The sequence below is a fragment of the Muscardinus avellanarius genome, assembly GCF_963383645.1.
Source record: "Muscardinus avellanarius genome assembly, chromosome: 4".
NCBI lineage: Eukaryota > Metazoa > Chordata > Mammalia > Rodentia > Gliridae > Muscardinus > Muscardinus avellanarius.
The window spans coordinates 103,272,906-103,290,338 of NC_137789.1; the positions used below are offsets into that span (position 1 = coordinate 103,272,906).

Here is a 17,433-nt window from a genome sequence, read left to right on the forward strand (position 1 = left end):
CTTTCCATCTTTGGAAGTCCTCCAGCCGAGGGAAGACTGGGATGTCTGGGGATGGAAATGGAATGGGAGGCTGATAGGATGTCCTCAGGTTGCTCCAAGTCGCCACTGGCTTTCAGTATTTTTGTTCTTCCTGACTCGTGTCCTGTGCTAGCTCCCACACCGTGACAGTGCCTTGAACATGCGGCCCACTGGGTGGACAGAGCAGATGGTCAGTGTGATCCATAGGTGTCAGTTATCCCCAGATGGCCCAGAGCACACTGGCATAGCTGAGCAGATCTTAACCAGAAACATCTTGCTCTTGCCACCACCTTCTTCTTCCTTTCTGACAGAGTGAAGGAGAGTCACCCTGATCCTGATCAGGATCAGTGCCTGCCAGAATCACCCCTGTCTGGGGAGTCCTGTGCCCTCACCTGCCCTGATCTTTCCAGACACCCTATCACAGGTGTTAACCTGCAAGCGTGGTTAGTGTGTAGGGGTAAAGATAGCAACAGTTCAGAGAGGGCTGGTGTCTCACCCAAGATGCCCAGCCAAATGATGGAGGTTGAATTTGGATTGGCATTTTCCTGACTCCAGAACAAGAACTCTTCTCTGTGCTGTCTTCCCTAGAACTCAAGAGGTTTAGAAAGTCATTCCTGATAGCTTGTTTAATCTATTCCGGGTCACTTTGGGCAATGTAGCTTATCAGCTCTTGCAAAAATACTTTTTGTTGATCACCAGGTATTTGCAACGTTCACATGGACGATTTGAAGAGTTCTGTAATGGCTTTCAGATAGAAAGGCAGCATTTATAGAGGTCGAGCTCGCGTTTGGTTATGTCTTGGAGTGCTGGTAACAAACTCTATAGGAAACATGAGCTGGTGTCTAGGAGTTTTGTTGAGTAAGGAATGCTGGGGGAAGACCTTCACATGTGATATGATTCAGGGTAGGATCAATTAAAAAGAAAACAATGCAAGCATACAGGTAGGCATATGGGTAAACTTTTTTTGGAATGATATACTAGAAACTGCGAGATGTGGAGACTTCTTAAGCAGAAGCAGTAGTTTGGAGAATCCTATGATTTCATGGCTTTCCATGGTGTTTGAACTTTTTAAACCGCCACATACATTATGTTCAATGTCAAAAGAAGGGGTAGAGGGTAAAGGAGGCTGAGCTATGGCCATGGGAAATCCAGGGTGGGTTGAGGGAGGCCCTGAGCCTGCTTCTATATCCCCAGAGAACATCTCTGCCAGCTATACACTTGAGGCATATATATATATATATATATATATATATAATTTTTTTTTTTTGGTGGTACTGCAGTTCCTGGAAGCCCTTCTACCTCTGGGCTATACTCCCAGACCTATTTTATACTTTTTATTTGGAAACAGGGTCTCTTAAGCCAGTGAGGCTGGCTTCGAACCTGCACAATCCTCCTGTCTCTGCCTCCCAAGCATGGGGATTACAAGCATGCGCCACCACGCCTGGCAGCACTTGAGGCATATTTTAATATGCCACTTCATGGTTGGGTGTGGTGACACATGCTTGTAATCCCAGCATTCGGGAGGCTGAGAATGGAGGATTGTGGTCTGCAGACAGCTCAGTTACTTAGTGAGACCCTCTGCAACTTAATGAGACCCTGTTTCAAAATAAAGAATAAAAAATAGGGCAGGGGGTGTAGCTCAGAGGTCGAATGCCCCCAGGTTCCATCCCCAGACCTGAAAAAAAAATATGCCACTTTACTATTGTTGTAACCAAAATATTCAAAAAGAACAACTTAGAGGAAGAAAAGTGTATATGGGCTCACAGTTTCAGAGATTCAGTCCAGAGTTGGCCAGCTCCAAGGCAAAAACATCATGGCGGCCAGGTGTGGCTGGTAAACCTGCTCTGCTTATGGCAGCCAGGAAGCAAAGAGAAAGACAGGAAGTTGCCAGGGACACATACAGTGCCCAAGGCCACATCCCCAGTGACCCACCTCTTCAACCACACCCTGCTTGCCTACTTGCCTCCCAATAAATCCATTCAAATGATAAACCCAATCAATGGATCTGTCCGCTGATTAGATTAGCACCTAGCACTGGATTAAATTTCACCTCTGAACGGTTTTGCATAGCCAACCCAGGAGCACTCTGAGGGGCGTTCTGTGTTCAAACCACAGCAAGGTGGTAGCATGTTCTAGAGTCATGTCAGAGGATGGTGCCTGCAAGAACCCAACCTTCAGTTACTGTAGGACAATGACTGCTGCCTGAGAACACTCAGCCCTACCTTTCCCCACACATGTTTGTGCCTGGGATATTTGGTCATCACCATGATTTTCTGTCCCACAGGAAACCTCTTGGCTTTGACAAGACCATGCTGCAGAAATGGCAGGTACAATGGCTCTCCCAGAGGGAAATGCAGTACAAATGTATATCAGGAAATAGCTCAGACCCCAGAGATGGAGAGAGGAAGTATGCACACTAATCAAGAAGGGGCTTGTGCTTTTATATAACAAAATCTCTGTGATGGGAAATGACTCTTGAGCATTGGAGTCAGAGATGGGGGGAGAGAGAGAGAGAGAGAGAGAGAGAGAGAGAGAGAGAGACAGAGACAGACAGACAGACAGACAGACAGACACTGTGTGTGTACATGTGTACCATGGGTACCTCTGTGAGCACTCATACCTGAAGATATACACATACTTTGGGGGGTGGGTAAGGCTCACTTCTTGTTCTTGGGAAGCCACATACTGCTCCCAGCAACAACCTGACCTTTAGCCAAGGGTTCTCGGGGAGGAAGGGACCCTGAGGAAGCTAGTCCTGGAGGTTGTGAAGGAATGAGAAAGTAACTCAGAGCCAAAATCCTCTCCCAAGGAGCTAGCTGAGGTAAAGAGGTTTTGAACATGCAGACCCCCATTGAGATGGCTCCCACACTTCCATATACCAGGTGGCTCTGGAGAATTTGTCCCCCAACTCAGCCCATATCTTTATATGTAACTGATATCTTAAGGCAGGGAGCACCTACAAGAATTTATCCTAACAGAGAGGCATAGGGAAATGGCCATACTGAGGTCCCAGAGGGAGAGAGTTTATCCAGTATGTTAGTGGCAGCCCTTTTCTCTCTGTCTACCACAGCTCCAGCTTATTTTTCTAAGTTCACTGCAGCCTTGGTGACCTTATTTAAATAAAATTTTGAGCATCACATCTGACAGTTAACACAGAAGGATACACTGTCTGTGGCTTTGGATTGCTGAGTTGTATTTCCCTTTCTGAAGCGCTATTGCCAGTCCTTGCCGTTAGAGCCAGGGCCTCCTGTTGTGGGATGAGGACTAGATCACTGAGTCCTTGGGAGGACAACACACAGCACATGCGTGGTTTATCCTCTCTTTGTTTCTTCTGGTAGAAAAAGGACATCAGCAATTTTGAGTACCTCATGTACCTGAACACCCTGGCGGGCAGGACCTACAATGACTACATGCAGTACCCAGTGTTCCCCTGGGTCCTTGCTGACTACACCTCAGAGGTAAGGCATTCCTGTGGGTGCTGCTCAGGTGTCCTAGGGCTGACCTAACCCGACAGTTGAGCACCCTAAATCAGAATGCATGTGGGTACCTGGGCATAAGGCCTGCCTAGTGCCTTCGACCCCATAACAGCCTTTGGAGTTGACCTGCCCCTGCCCGGGCTCCTGTGGAATGACCAACACAGCGAGCCCGGTGGCTAGCTTGAGCCACAGAGGGCTTCTTAGCTTACTGTCATCGATGAATGCAACTGCTGCACATCCGCGGGATCACACTGTGTGTGGACCAACACTGTTGGAATGCGCCAGTCACCAGTGAGATGGGGCTGTGGAATTTGTACCTAAAATTGGCATGTGTGAGGGTTGGGGGACGAGAGAGAGAGGAAAAAAGACAGAAAGACGTGCAAATGACAGGGAAACAAAGGCAAAGACCTGGTCTCCTTGTAATTTGACTTCAGTGGCTAAGATGCAGGGTCAGGCTTCACTAGGATCTGATTGAGCTGCGTAGTGACAGAGGAAGCTGACTGCAGGACCAGGTGGCTCTCTCTTTTGGTCTCCCTCCCTGGACGTTAGCAAGCAGGGGAATTCCATGCCCTCGTTGTTCAGTACGGAGCGGGCCTCAGAAAAACAAAGATGTTCCTCTCATTTTCTCTCTGAAACAGATAGCTTTTAGCTTCCTATAAAATCAGTTTGACTCTAAGCAAGGGCCCTGAACTATTAGATAAATTACTTTGAGGGCAGCAGCCAAATGCCTTATAGACAAAGAGAATTTTTTGAAAGTCTCTTTCTGGGAACTAGTGGTCATGTTCTGATGCGGGTCAACTTGGAGCAAGTTCAGCGTGAACTCAATCTTCCCCTCCTCTTAGTTCTCATCTCTCCCCTATTAAGTATTTGTGGATCACTGGCTCCAGGGCCATAAAACCCTACCTGCCAGCTAATCACCAGAGGGGGGTCAGACCAAATGACAATAAACCAATAAAGGGAACCATAAAACTAAAGAGCATGGCTCTTGGGGCACTCGGGGGTGGGGCGTTAACTCCAGCTGCACATCTGCCTCCTAGGTGTTGAACTTGACAAACCCCAAGACTTTCCGGGATCTTTCGAAGCCCATGGGGGCTCAGACCAAGGAAAGAAAGCTGAAGTTTATCCAGAGGTTTAAAGAAGTTGAAAAGACTGAAGGTGAGTAGAGCCCAGCTTGTGTGAACAAGAACACAGTTCTGTTCATCTGAATACCCCTAGATGATAGAAAACGACTTTGGTGGTCACCTAGCCTACAAATGATTACACTTGAATAGAAAACTCTCTAATCCAGTGATTAGCATCCTGGCCACATGGAAAACTTACCTGACAGAACTTTTAAAAAATTCTGAAATCTTGCCGGGCACAGTGGCACACGCTTGTAATCCCTGTGCTTGGGAGGCGGAGACAGGAGGATTGCACAGGTTCGAAGTCAGCCTTGCTGGCTTACGAGACTGTTTCCAAAAGAAGTATAAAATAGGTCTGGGAGTGTGGCCCGGAGGTAGAAGGGTTTCCAGGAACCCCAGTGCCACAAAAAAAAAAAAAAAAAAAAAATCTGAAATCTGGCCTGTATTCTCAGTACTTAGAGGCTGAGACAGGAAGACTGCAGGTTCAAGGCCAACCTCAGCAACTAGTGAATCCCTCCACAACTTCATTAGACTGTGTTTCAAAACTTTTAAGTTTAAAAAGTGCTAGTGGTGTATCTCAAAGTAGACTGCCCCCGGGTTCAATTCTCAGTGCCAAAAATAAAATAAACAAAAAATCTGAAGGCCAGAACTCACCTCTAGAATTCTAATTTAATTAAGTCTATGATGCAACATGGCCCAAGTGATTCTAACATCCAACCTTTGTGGAAAAGCATCATGCTCCAAGCTAGTAGCTCCATCCCTGGGGCAAGCAAAGCCCAGGGTAACTATCATCCATCCAGCCCTACCTCTGCGCCAGACATAGACCCATGCCCCTTCCTGTGTGTAGTGGTCTGTTCCAAAGACAAAAACATGGGAACTCCGAGATTTTAAACAACTGGTTCAAGAGCACAGCCTCTAACTGGCAGAACAGGTATTTGACTGATTCCAGAACTCAGGCCCCAAACTCTGTCCACCTGTACATCACCTCTATAGTTCTTGGAATATTCACAGGTTGTCTGTACTGCTCAGATATCTTTCTTTTTCTTTTTCTCTTCCTTTTTCTTTTCTTGAGGAACTGATAACTGGGGGAGAGGTTGAACCCAGGGGCATTCTGCTTTCTACCTTCTAACTATACCCCCAGCCCTACTTTTTTATTCTTAATCTTTCTTTCTTTCTTTCTTTCTTTCTTTCTTTCTTTCTTTCTTTTCTTTCTTTTTTCTTTTTTTTGTGGTACTGGGGTTTCTGGAAGCCCTTCTACCTCTGGGCTACACTATCAGACCTATTTTTACATTTTTATTTGGAAACAGGGTCTCCTAAGCCAGCGTGCACAGCTGGCTTCGAACCTGCATGATCCTCCTGTCTCTGCCTCCCAAGCGCAGGGATTACAAGTGTGTGCCACCATGCCTGGCTTATTCTTAATTTTGAAACAGTTGCAGAGGACCTCACTAAGTAGCTTTGGCTGGCCATGAACCAACAATCCTCCTGTCTCAGCCTCCCAAATACTGGGATTACAAATGTGCACCACCAGGCCCGGCTCCTGGTGTCTTTCTTTAAGTCCATGCATTTCCTCAACTTCAGTGGCGAACGTAGGTTTTTTTTCCTTAAATACTGTCCTCAGGCACAGGGTAGCCTGCATGTCTGCTGCCTCTATGGACACAGCAGTCTTCAGGCATGTCCTTCTGTTGCAGGAGACATGACAGTCCAGTGCCACTACTGCACGCACTACTCCTCGGCTATCATCGTCGCCTCCTACCTGGTCCGGATGCCGCCCTTCACCCAGGCCTTCTGCTCTCTGCAGGTGAGCTGTCGCCTGCTCTCCCTGCACACGCATGTGTGCCTGCATAACACACACACAGCGCCCTATCACAGGCCAGGCCGGCACTCAGACAAGGAGGGAGCCCTCTGCTAAAACTTCTATATTTAGCCAATGATTCCCATTGACATTGGCTCCTGGATTCTAGTCAATCCAGCCAAATGTAGGCTCTTCTCCATCCATAATACTCTTACATCTGCTCAACAGAGTCTTGCAAAACACTAAAAAACAATCAAGTGTGCTGGTGCCTGTAATCTCAATACATGGGAGGCTGAGACAGGACTTTAGCACATTTAAGGCCATCCCGAGCAACTTAGACCCTCAGCAAGTTAGTGAGAGTCTGTTACAAAAACAAAAAAATATAGAAGGATGAGGGGTGTGTCTGAGGTAGAATGCCCCTGGTTTGACCTCCAGTTCAAATAAATAATAAATAATAAATAAATAAATAACTGACATGAATAATATCTAGTAGAAAAGACAAGCAGGAAGCATGGAGACCAGACAGACAAGCAACCGGAGATGAGAAAAGTCAACACAAAATGGAGTGGAGAGAACATGACTCAAGACATCAGAATGCGTAAATGTGTGTTAAGCACAAGCCAAAGGCTCCAGAGAACAAACAAAGTATTTTAAAAGTGAGACAAACGGCTAACCCATTGAAAGAAACTACCCAACTCACCTACCCATAAACTAACAAACCATTTGCCAGCTTAGGGTTGCCAGGTTTTGCAAATAAAAACACAGTATGCCTAGTTAAGTTTAGATTCCAGATAAACTGCTTTTTTTTTTTTAACATGAGCAATGATTTCTATTTTAAAAATTGCCCATTGCTTATCTGAAATTTAAATTCAGCTGAGCCTCCTGTGTTTTACCTGGCAATATTAAGGGAGCTGGAAGCGAGCCGGGCTGACCACCAAGTGGGCAGTGGAGTCATAGACCCGCGGTTTCCAAGGCAGAGTCCAGGCAGCATTGCAAAGGTGCCAAGAAACACATTTCCCCTTTCCCCCCTGGGATCCCTATCACTGGGACTCTGTATGAACAGAACCTTTTATCTCAGAGGTACTGCCTGGGAATGTGGAGAGCCCTCAGTAGCCCAGCGGCAGTATGGATACAGCACAGGGCCAGGTTTAGGGCTGACCCCACCCAAGCTGCACGATGGTCCCATGGAGAGGAAAGCACGTGGGCAGCAGGCCACTGAGGACATTCACCTTGAGAGACCAGAGGCCACCCTGGGTCAGCAGTAACACTGATTCCTGAGCCCTGGGCAGGGATGAGAGGCAAGGCCGCGGCACTTTCTCCAATAAAGAGCACATCCCTCCCGTCTCCAGTTTCTTGGCACGGGCTTCTCTCTCCTCGACAAGACTCGTCTAGACGTTGTATAACCCCCTCTCCCTGGAAATTCACTCAAAAATAATAAGTGTGCTTCCCCTGAGCCTTTCTTAGGCAACAAGCATTTTAAGTAAGTTTGATTTGGAGGATGAATGGCCTCAGAGCTGTAGCCCATGCCAGGAATCCCATCCAGATGTTGCTCATTAATCCACGAGAAACGATGATCGCTGTGGATGATGATAGTGATGGATTCCGCTCCTGCTTTCCATCCAGGGAGTTTAGCGCTTCCACGTGCAGGATGCTTGCTGAGTTTCCCCTCGGCCCTTCAGTTGGACACGTGAACGTCGGAAGCCTCCACTCTACCTGTTGCTCAGGGTCTTTTCATGTCAGGAGGAGATGGCGTGAAGCAGAGACAGTCTCGGCTGTGAGATTTACATCCCAGCTCCCCACTTACTATATACAAAAACTTTTCTGCAAGTTATTTTACTTCTGAAAGTGAGGGTTAATTATGCACCTCTCACTAGGCTGTTGAGAAGATTAAGTGAGAAAGAGTGGAGGAAGCCCTTAGCTCCGGTGATCAATCACTGTGCGCTCCCTTCTTCCCTCTGCAATCAGCCAGATCTAATCTGAGCAGGCTTGCACTTGTTCAAACTGGTCTCTCTGGTTTAATCCAATTTAGGGCTGTCCAGACTATATGGAAATATTCCAGAGGAGAGTAGTGAGAGCCAGACCAAACAGGTGTGCTTGCTGGGAACCCACAGGAATGTCTGGGTAATGACCACTTTGAAGCTAACCCCCAGTTTGAGTTCAATGTAGCCAGTTTGGTCCATTGGCGATGAGGCCAGATTCGTTTGAGATGGTCTGAGGATTTGAGCTGCTCTGCTTGCATCTGGGCAGCCACAGGGCCATCTGAGCTCTTGAGAACCCCAGGTTGAAGTCTCTTGGGCAGCTTGTAGATGATTTGGGCTCCAATCAACCTTTAGCTGATTAGCCCATCCTACTTGGAGTCATCTGGGATCCCCATGTGTGCCTCTGAATCTTCCTACCTTTGAAAAAAATCTTTTATTGGGTCATAATTGGCTGAAGCCTGTAGCAGAAGAACCAGCCATTTTCTGCTTTATTCTTAGATCTTTTCAAAAGAATGTGTCTGCTGGCCTGAGGTCCCATAGGGGATGCCAATGAAGAATGTGCCCAACTTCCCTTTGGAAGTCTTAGGATTCAGTGGCCTTTCTTAGGAATGTTCTGGAACCTTCCAGAAGTCGGGTTCTTCCTTCCTTCCCCTTAACTCCTAGGGAGTAGGCCTGCTTCTTCTCAAGAGACTTTTGCTTTGCTTCTATGTGGTGAGAAATAAAGGAACTTCCCATAGACTCAGCAACTTAAGGTGCTGACCTCCAGCCTCAGTGCAGTGTGGACCCTGTAGGCTGGGGTAGCTGAGAACACAGACAGGGAGGCCTTGCCAGCTTGCTGGAGACCAGGGCCAGTGGACATACGAGTGTTGGCAACAGAAACTGTGCACGTTTTCATTCAGCCTCTTGCCTGCTAGTATAAGTCATAATTACTCATACTAGAGAGGTTTATGCTGCAGGCTGGGACTGGGGCTCCAGGACAGTGCTGTGCAGTGCTGTCTGACCTTGAGCAGATTGCTTTCTTTCCTATATGTGTGATAAAGGAGATGGGTAAAATGCTACCTCTGAAGGCCCTTTCATTATAGTGCCAGTCTTCATTAAGTACCTACAGTCCTTAACGAGCCTCCAATTTTTACTGAACACCTACTGTGGTGCTCAATACTTGGAACCTGGATGGTTCCAAGTCCCTTATGTGTACTATTCACTCTTTTTTTACTTTCTTACTGTGGTAAAATATGCAGTACATAACATATGCCCTTTTAACCATTTAAAACACAATTCAGTGGTATTATGTCATCACAGGGTTATGCAACCATCACCACTATCTATTGACTTAATCTTTTTTAATTAAAGCTGCACCCAATGAACACTCTCTCTCCAATCATCCTTGCTGTTCTACTTACTGTCTCTGAATTTGATTGGTCTGAGCCTCAAATAAGTAGGATCACACAATGCCTGTCTTTCTGTGACTGGCTTCTTTGTACTTAGCATAATGAACTCAAGCTTCCTCCATGTCAAAGCATGCATCAAAATGTCCCAGTGCTGCTGGGGACATTGTCCTGCCTCCCTGGATTCATGTTTCAGAGGACCTGCATGAGTCTGAGAGAGGGTTCTGTGGCTAATCTTGTTTCCTGAGTCTCTAGGAGGCTGTGTCTGCTGGCCTGAGGTCCCTCGGGGGGATGACGATGAAGATGTGTTGGGTTCCAGCCCTGGGGACACTGAGCCTGAAGCAGTTACAGTGAATAAAGCACGTGGGGTCCCCAGAGGTTTCCCAGAGGAGACAGTATATTCAGGAGAAAGGGACACATACCATTTTCAAAGTCATATTTCCTAAAGAGTCCCTCTAAGGATGTCACATGCAGGCACACACATGGTGTGACAGGCAGGCAGGCATTTGGTGTACAGATGCCAGCTGTGTGTGAGCGATGCAGCCCCTGTGCACCCAGTCAGAGTGACAGCATGTGGTGGCCATCAAAAATCCTTCCTGGCACATACTGTGCCCTCGTCACGTGTCCAGTGGCCTGTTGGGCTGTTGAGAGTTGGGCACGGAGCTCTCTGAGCTTACAGTGTGCTGTGCAGAGAGATGGGGGCGGCAGAGAAACTCTTACACACACCTACAAGTTGCAGGATTGTCTGTTCTGCTTTCTGGGGGTAATAGGTGCTTTATTACCCTCACAGTTAACTGCTATTAAATTTAGATTGATCTTAGCACTATAAGCTGTAGTTCTCATTGGTCTTAGGATTGACACATAACCTCTACTGTTTGTTTTTCTGTCCCAAACGTATTTCCCTAATAGCTTTTTTTTTTTTGTACTGGTTGAACCCACTAGCACCTCCAAGCTAGCCCTATTCTTTTTTTTTTATTTTGAAACGCATCTTACTAAGTTGATAAGATTCTCACTACTTGCTGAAGATGTTCTCAAACCTGTAACACTTCTGTCTCAGCCTCTCAAGTACTGGATTATAGGTGTGCGCCACCACACTCAGCTTAAATCCTAATTATCCAGAGTATTTGGTTTTGTCATTCCAAACTATCTATGGAAGAATTTGTCCCAAGATCCCAACAAATAACAACATTCATGGATGTTCAAGTCCCTTATTAGAATAACATGGTATTTTCATATAAAGTCGGCACATTCTTTTATATACTTTAAGTTAATTCTTGATTTCTTATTGCATTTAATAGAATGTAAATGCTATGTAAATATTGTTCTGCTGTACTGTTTAGGGAATAATGTACATGTTCAGGACAGCACAATTTTTTCCCACATATCTCTGAACCATGGTTGGTTGAATGTGTGAACGAGGAAGCGGTGGAGACAGAGGCCCACTGTGTATGTACGTTCTGTGTGCTCTGAGCAGGTGGCACATGCAGGCAGTGTGACCAGACACGTGTCAACTGTGCACTCCATCCCACTCCTCCAGAGTGTGGACTGCAGTCAGCCAGGGCCGGGGACTGCTCCCGACTACCAGCAGCTCCAGGGAGCTGTAGTTCTCATGAATCTCTCCAGCCTGGAGCCAGAGTCTGTGGGCCTCCAGGAAGCTGCATCACCAGGAGGCCACACCCCTGCCGGCTGGCCACTGTTATCAGCCACAGCAAAAGCTGCAATTGCTCTCATGCCCGATACCAGACCCAGCTACGGTGGGGCCCAGCACGGACACAGCATCCATGACTGCTACTGCTGCTGCCACATTTAATAAGAAACAGAAATAAAGTGCTGTGCTAATTAAGTCACAGCCCATGTGAAGTCAGCTGTTACTAGCAGTGGGGAAGGGTTTTCTGAACCACCTGAGGCGAGATGGCTGGGTTTTGTGTTAGACAGATGCTAACTGCAGAGAGAACGGGGAACCTTTGGGACGTACTTGGCCAATGCTGGCTGTTAACCTGGTAGCTCCAGAGGGACCAATGCCTGGGTCAGGGCTGCCTGAGGAAGCCAGAAGGTCTGTGTGGACCCAGCCTCAGCCTGGCACCCGCTCCCTGGGCATTTTGTGCAGAGCTGGCCTACCCAGTGCTGCCAGGTCTGCCGGGCTGGACCCAGAAACCTCAGCTGTGCTGAGAAGGCAGCACCATGGAGCAGGATGTGTAAGGTCCCAAATGGAGACTTGACGAGAATCCTTCAGGGTTTCCAGTGCACTATAATTATGATTACACAGACTCAATGAAGGGCACATGTGAGAGTCAGGCGGTCCTGACTCTAGATAAGCCTCTGGCCCTAGAACTTTCTAGTACGTAGCATTACATAACGGAGCCTCGGTTTCTGTATCTTTTGTACTTCTGTACCCCTCACTGAGGGGAAGAGGATTCTTCTGAGGACTTCACCTATGTCTGCTCGCCTCGTCACTGTAGGCGGTGTGAGCTGTGCCTTCCTGGAGTCTACTTGTTAGGGAAAGAGCCACATTCACAAGAAAGGGAGTTCCTCTGGGGTCAGCCCATCCGCAAGCCCAAGCAAGACCGATTAGTCAGCTGGGCTAGTGCCTCGGCTTCATAAGTACCTCCTGGGATGTACGGGTTTCATATTGCGAGTAGGATGTCAGGTCCGCAAAGATCAATGGAATGTTCGTCCAGCTGTTGTCTCCTCACACATCGGTGGTGTTGCCTAAAAACTGCCTCTGTTTTAGTCACTGTGACCACGATACCCGACACGAACAGCTTAGAGGAGGCCAGGTTTATTTGGCTCAGGGTTTCAGAGGTGCAGTCCATGGTTGGTCCGTTCCAAGGCAGAGACGTCATGCAGCAGTATGGTGTGCTGGGGGCAAGCTGCTCTCAGCCTGTGGCCCTAGAAGAAAAGAGAGAGGGAGAAAGCAGGGACAGATGCAGTCCCCGAGGCCACACCTCCAGTCACCCACCTCTTCCAGGTACACCCCCACCCTGTAGGTACTGCCCAGGAAACCGATTCTAATTACTAACCCACCAATGGATGCATCCACTCGTGAGATTAGAGCCCTGATTCAGGTATTTCTCCTGGGAAGATTTTTGCATTCATTGTCAGTCTTTCCGGGGTTGACTACATCCAAACCATGACACCTCTATCTCCTATTCCCATCCTAAGACTATTTAGTCTTCCTCGACCTCCTGCCCCTGTCTCAGGTTCAAGGGGCTGCCACCCCTCTTCCCTTCCCTCTACTCTATTTCTATTTCCTTTTTCTTTATATGGATCCCTGGTTGCCTTTCCCATTTGCTCTGATATTGGGGCAGAAGCCCAAGATTGCTCCCCAGTCTCCAATCTATGCAGGAAGAGAACAAAAGACCTGGTTAATTTGACACCACTGTCTTTGTGGCTAGGGCACCACATGAAGTGTGCCATATACGCACAGTTGTGCACACTCACACATACACACTCAGATGTACATATAAGTACACAAATTCACATGTGCCCACATGCTTGCACACACTAACATGCACACTCTCAGATGTATACATATGTACATAACTCACATGCAAATATACTCTTTTGCACACATATTCAGATGTACACACTTGTTTGTACCCACACTCATTTGCATATGCTCTTGCACATTGCACATCTTGTACACAAGATGCAAACATTGTGCACACATACTCTCATGCATACACTCAGATATACACATGTACACACACTTGTACCCACACATACTTACACAAATTCACATGCACACACTCAGATGTACACATATGTATATACACTTGCCTAGACACACTCACTGGCACACAACCATATGCACACATACACTTGTATCCACACTCACTTACACATACTTATATATACCCAGATGTACACATACACATTCACTCACATGCACACACTGAGATTTACACATAAGGTACACATATGCACACACTATGTACACATACTTGTACACACTTTCACACACTCAGATTACACATATGTACACAGTGCACACACTCACATCCACACAGATACACATACACACATATACACTAGCATGTACCCACACTTACTTGCATGCACATGCACACATATGTGTGTGCACTCACATGTAATACTCACATGCACACACTCACATACATACTAGCATGCATTCACATTCAATTGCACACCTATGTACACACTTAGGTATACACATATGTACATACACACTCATGAACCCACACTCACTTATACACATATACATACTTGTTTATACATCCACAACAGTCATCCAAAGTTTACAGAGGGAAGAATGGGTGCCTAAAGAGAATAATAAATTCATGTTTACCCTGCAAGTAAATGGGTCCTGGGACTCCCACCCACATCTGTCTGGTCCCAGGGTCAAAGTGCCCTTTATAATGGACACACCGCAGCATAAATCAATTGACACACTAACAGGGTTTTGTTCTACTCAACATTCTCACAGCTGTGACCCAACACCTCACACACACACACATTAGAGAAAGAAGGGTTTTATTCGATCACAGTTCTGGAGATTTCAGTCTGTGTGTGGCCAGGCCTCCTCCGCAGAGCCCAGGCATGGTGGAGTTGAGACAGCACCCTCAGCTCATGGTGATGGGGAACAGAGAAAGGGGAAGAGAGGGGAATACTGCAGCTAGCCTGCCCCAGAATGACTGTCCCCGCATTGCCACTCCACCTCCCTTTCTGGGATTCACCTCCAGTCATGTTTCCCCCTGGACAAGGCTGTATTAGTTAACACACGAGGGTTTGGGGAACATATCAAATTCAAACAATAACAGGTTCTGCAAGTGGATTGTTTGCATGAGACGCTTTTTAATTATTGGGAAAATTGTCCATGGTGAGCATGGATTGTCAGCCTGCTCATAAAACCAATCCATTTTCTAGCGGGGAGTGAGCTGATTCAGTCAGTCTTACCTGGAAGGAAGACTGCACTTCTAGCATAGGTTATAAAGATATCTGTGCATTCCGGTGAACTTGAACACATGCAGTTTCTGAATTTCCTGTGAGTGTGGGTCAAGAATGGAATGTTTTCCCTTATGTATTTTCTCTGCCTGAGTTGGAGAGGGTTTAAGGATGTGACAGTTGAGGTGCTTATCCAGAGATGGTGGTACACTCAGGCGCTGCCCTCACAGAAAGCATTGCCTGTACTATGGAGTATTCCTTCTCAGGGGGTATCTGGTTACAGTATAACCAATGTGCCATAATTATGGGTTTTTTCCTCTGATTTTAACTCACATCAGTGTCAGCAACCATCTTTTTCAGGTTCTTCTTGTCCCACGATTATGCATTTAATTTTGATTAATCTCTTAGCAAGATGAAGCACCTCTTATTTTCCTGAGAAAAGATGTCTACAATAATATTATTTCTAAACCCAGAAATATTAAAATGTATTTTTGGTGTCCTTGAGTGTGAATGATGACTTAAAGAGCTAAAAGCCAAAACATAACCTTTTGCCTCAGAACTCCCCAACCTTGACCTGGCTACATTATCTTCTGAATCCGATGTCATGTGGGAAAATCTGCCAATAAAAAGTTGTTCATTTGTTGACCGTGATGCCCTTGCTTCTTTTTTTTTTTTTTTTTTTTTTTTTGTCTGTTTGGATACATGCAGGATTCATTATTCTTGATATTCTAGAATATCTGCAAAATAGATCTCGGTTCAAGAATTCTCTCTGATCATTCTGTTTCCATCTAGGCTCTAGACTTAATTTTGTTTGTTTTATTTGATTTTATTTTGGACTTTCCTTCTCTGGGCACCCTGTAAACTTGAATTGTGGGTCTTTCTGCATCTTTCCTTCCTGCTTTCTCTCTTCTATTTTCTCCGCCTTTTCTCTTTATTTCTTTTCCTGTGAATCATGTTGTAGGTGGAACTCACTTCATCACCACCAGAGTTTCTGTCGGTCCACAGACAAGTAACAAAGCAACTCCACTTTTTCTTCTAGGGAATTTGGCATTTTCTTCTGTATTGCTGAAGTGAGAAAACCCATTAATTTTGAAACAAATGTATGCAAATGTATTTATTAATATGGGAAATAGGAAAATCAGTTATTGCTTCCTTTATAAATAATACAGGCTTAAGTTTTAAAGATATTACTTTTGCTAAAATGCATTAGACAGCTGTGAAAAAATAACATTTTTCTTGGTGGTAATATCTTTAACCAGATTTGTAGCACTAACAATATTTCCTATGTATATATTATTTTTATTTAATACAGGTAATCTTTTTATTACCAAATCATATTGTTTCTCAGGAGATTACCATCAGTGCTCATAAAAGCTGCAAAAGGAAAAAATGGGAGGAGGAGAAGGCATCAATCTCCCACAGATGTAGGGCTCGGGCTGCAGATTAAGTACACGAAGCTCTTAATACATTTCAGTGACTCACTCGTTAGATGCAGATTTACTTTGATTCCCCCCCCCCATTTTATTTCCATTTAAATTTAAATTTAAATTTGACGACGGATATCATTCCCTAATTTCAACCAGGGGCAAAGTAACCTCCAGAAAGAGCCACATCTTTAAGCTGTCCATGTTCTGTGTTTGGTTGAGACCCCATGATTCACTAGATGTTTTGCAGTCTCTGTCTTTATGCATAGTGTGACCCATGGGTCCTGCTGGATCCTCAAGTCTGGCTGGCAAAGCTGGCTGGTTCACACACCCACCAGGATGTCCAGGTGTGGCCCGTCTCAGGTATGTGGCAGAAAGAGCTGAGTCTCAACTTGGCCCATACATAGTAGATTCAGTTTGTCCTAGGTCTGGGGGCTTACCTAGGGAACTAGCATGGGGCAATGCATGCCCTAGGAGTGAGACTGGGTTTTGCCCCAGCTTTGTATTAATTGTTTTGATGGCTTTGGATAATCAGTATACTTTGAGGATCCTCTGTTTTCTGGTCTGTGAAATAGAAATGCTGTTTTCTTTTCAATGCACCTGCCGTGTGGATAGGAGAAATAGCCTAAGGATGCATAAAGTACCTAACATACAGACATACCAAGAGAAGGCTTTTACCTTTTTTAGGCTTCATTCATACCTACAGCTGTCCACAGCTGCCTTAGGTAAGTGCTGATGGGAGTGTCCAGCCCTCTGAAACAGGAATAACATGATGGGGGCCAAGCAGTTCTTCTTAGGGCTACATTTGTGTGGTATAGAAGTTGGCAAAAGGACAAGTTCTTGTTAAGCAATGGTGTAACCCTGATGGGGCCAAGTGAGTGACAGAATTCCAGCCAGGCAGATGTTCCTTGGATGTCTCCAAATTTAAGTGGATCTGAGGCCCTGTTTTAGAAAATTACCTGAAATCTTCCTTTCTCTAATTGAGACCCGGTGTGGGGTTCCTCTGGACCCCCAAGATCACCTAATGAATAAGGGTGATCAATTTGACAAGTAAAATGAAGATTTGACAAATCAGATGAGAGGACCAGTACATCTAAGGAGAGAATTTAGCCTGACGTCTTGCAGACCCAGCCATCAGTAACCCAGGCCGGCCTCTGCAGGCACTGCAGACATCCTGGCTCTGTGTGTCAGCCTCCTGCCCTGGCAACTCTGGATGCCTGTCCTCAGACCTGCTGTCTCTCTTCAAGGCCAAGGCCCCTGAGTGAGCCCCCGCTCCTGCATCCTTCCACCCCAGAATGCCATTAGTGTGATGTTGAACAACACCAGGGCACTG

The 17,433-nt window shown here is 46.0% G+C and overlaps 1 protein-coding gene across 1 annotated transcript in view; it reads left to right on the forward strand.

Annotated features, from left to right (window-relative positions):
* The window catches only part of WDFY4 (WDFY family member 4), a gene marked incomplete at both ends in the record, with an annotated part of 274,912 nt that overhangs the window by 229,733 nt on the left and 27,746 nt on the right, over positions 1-17,433 (forward strand). The window contains 4 exons of the mRNA XM_080694795.1: positions 2,303-2,345; positions 3,357-3,476; positions 4,532-4,649; positions 6,304-6,413. Of these exons, the coding sequence (XP_080550921.1) occupies positions 2,303-2,345; positions 3,357-3,476; positions 4,532-4,649; positions 6,304-6,413 (391 nt within the window). The remainder of the gene's footprint in view (positions 1-2,302; positions 2,346-3,356; positions 3,477-4,531; positions 4,650-6,303; positions 6,414-17,433) is intronic.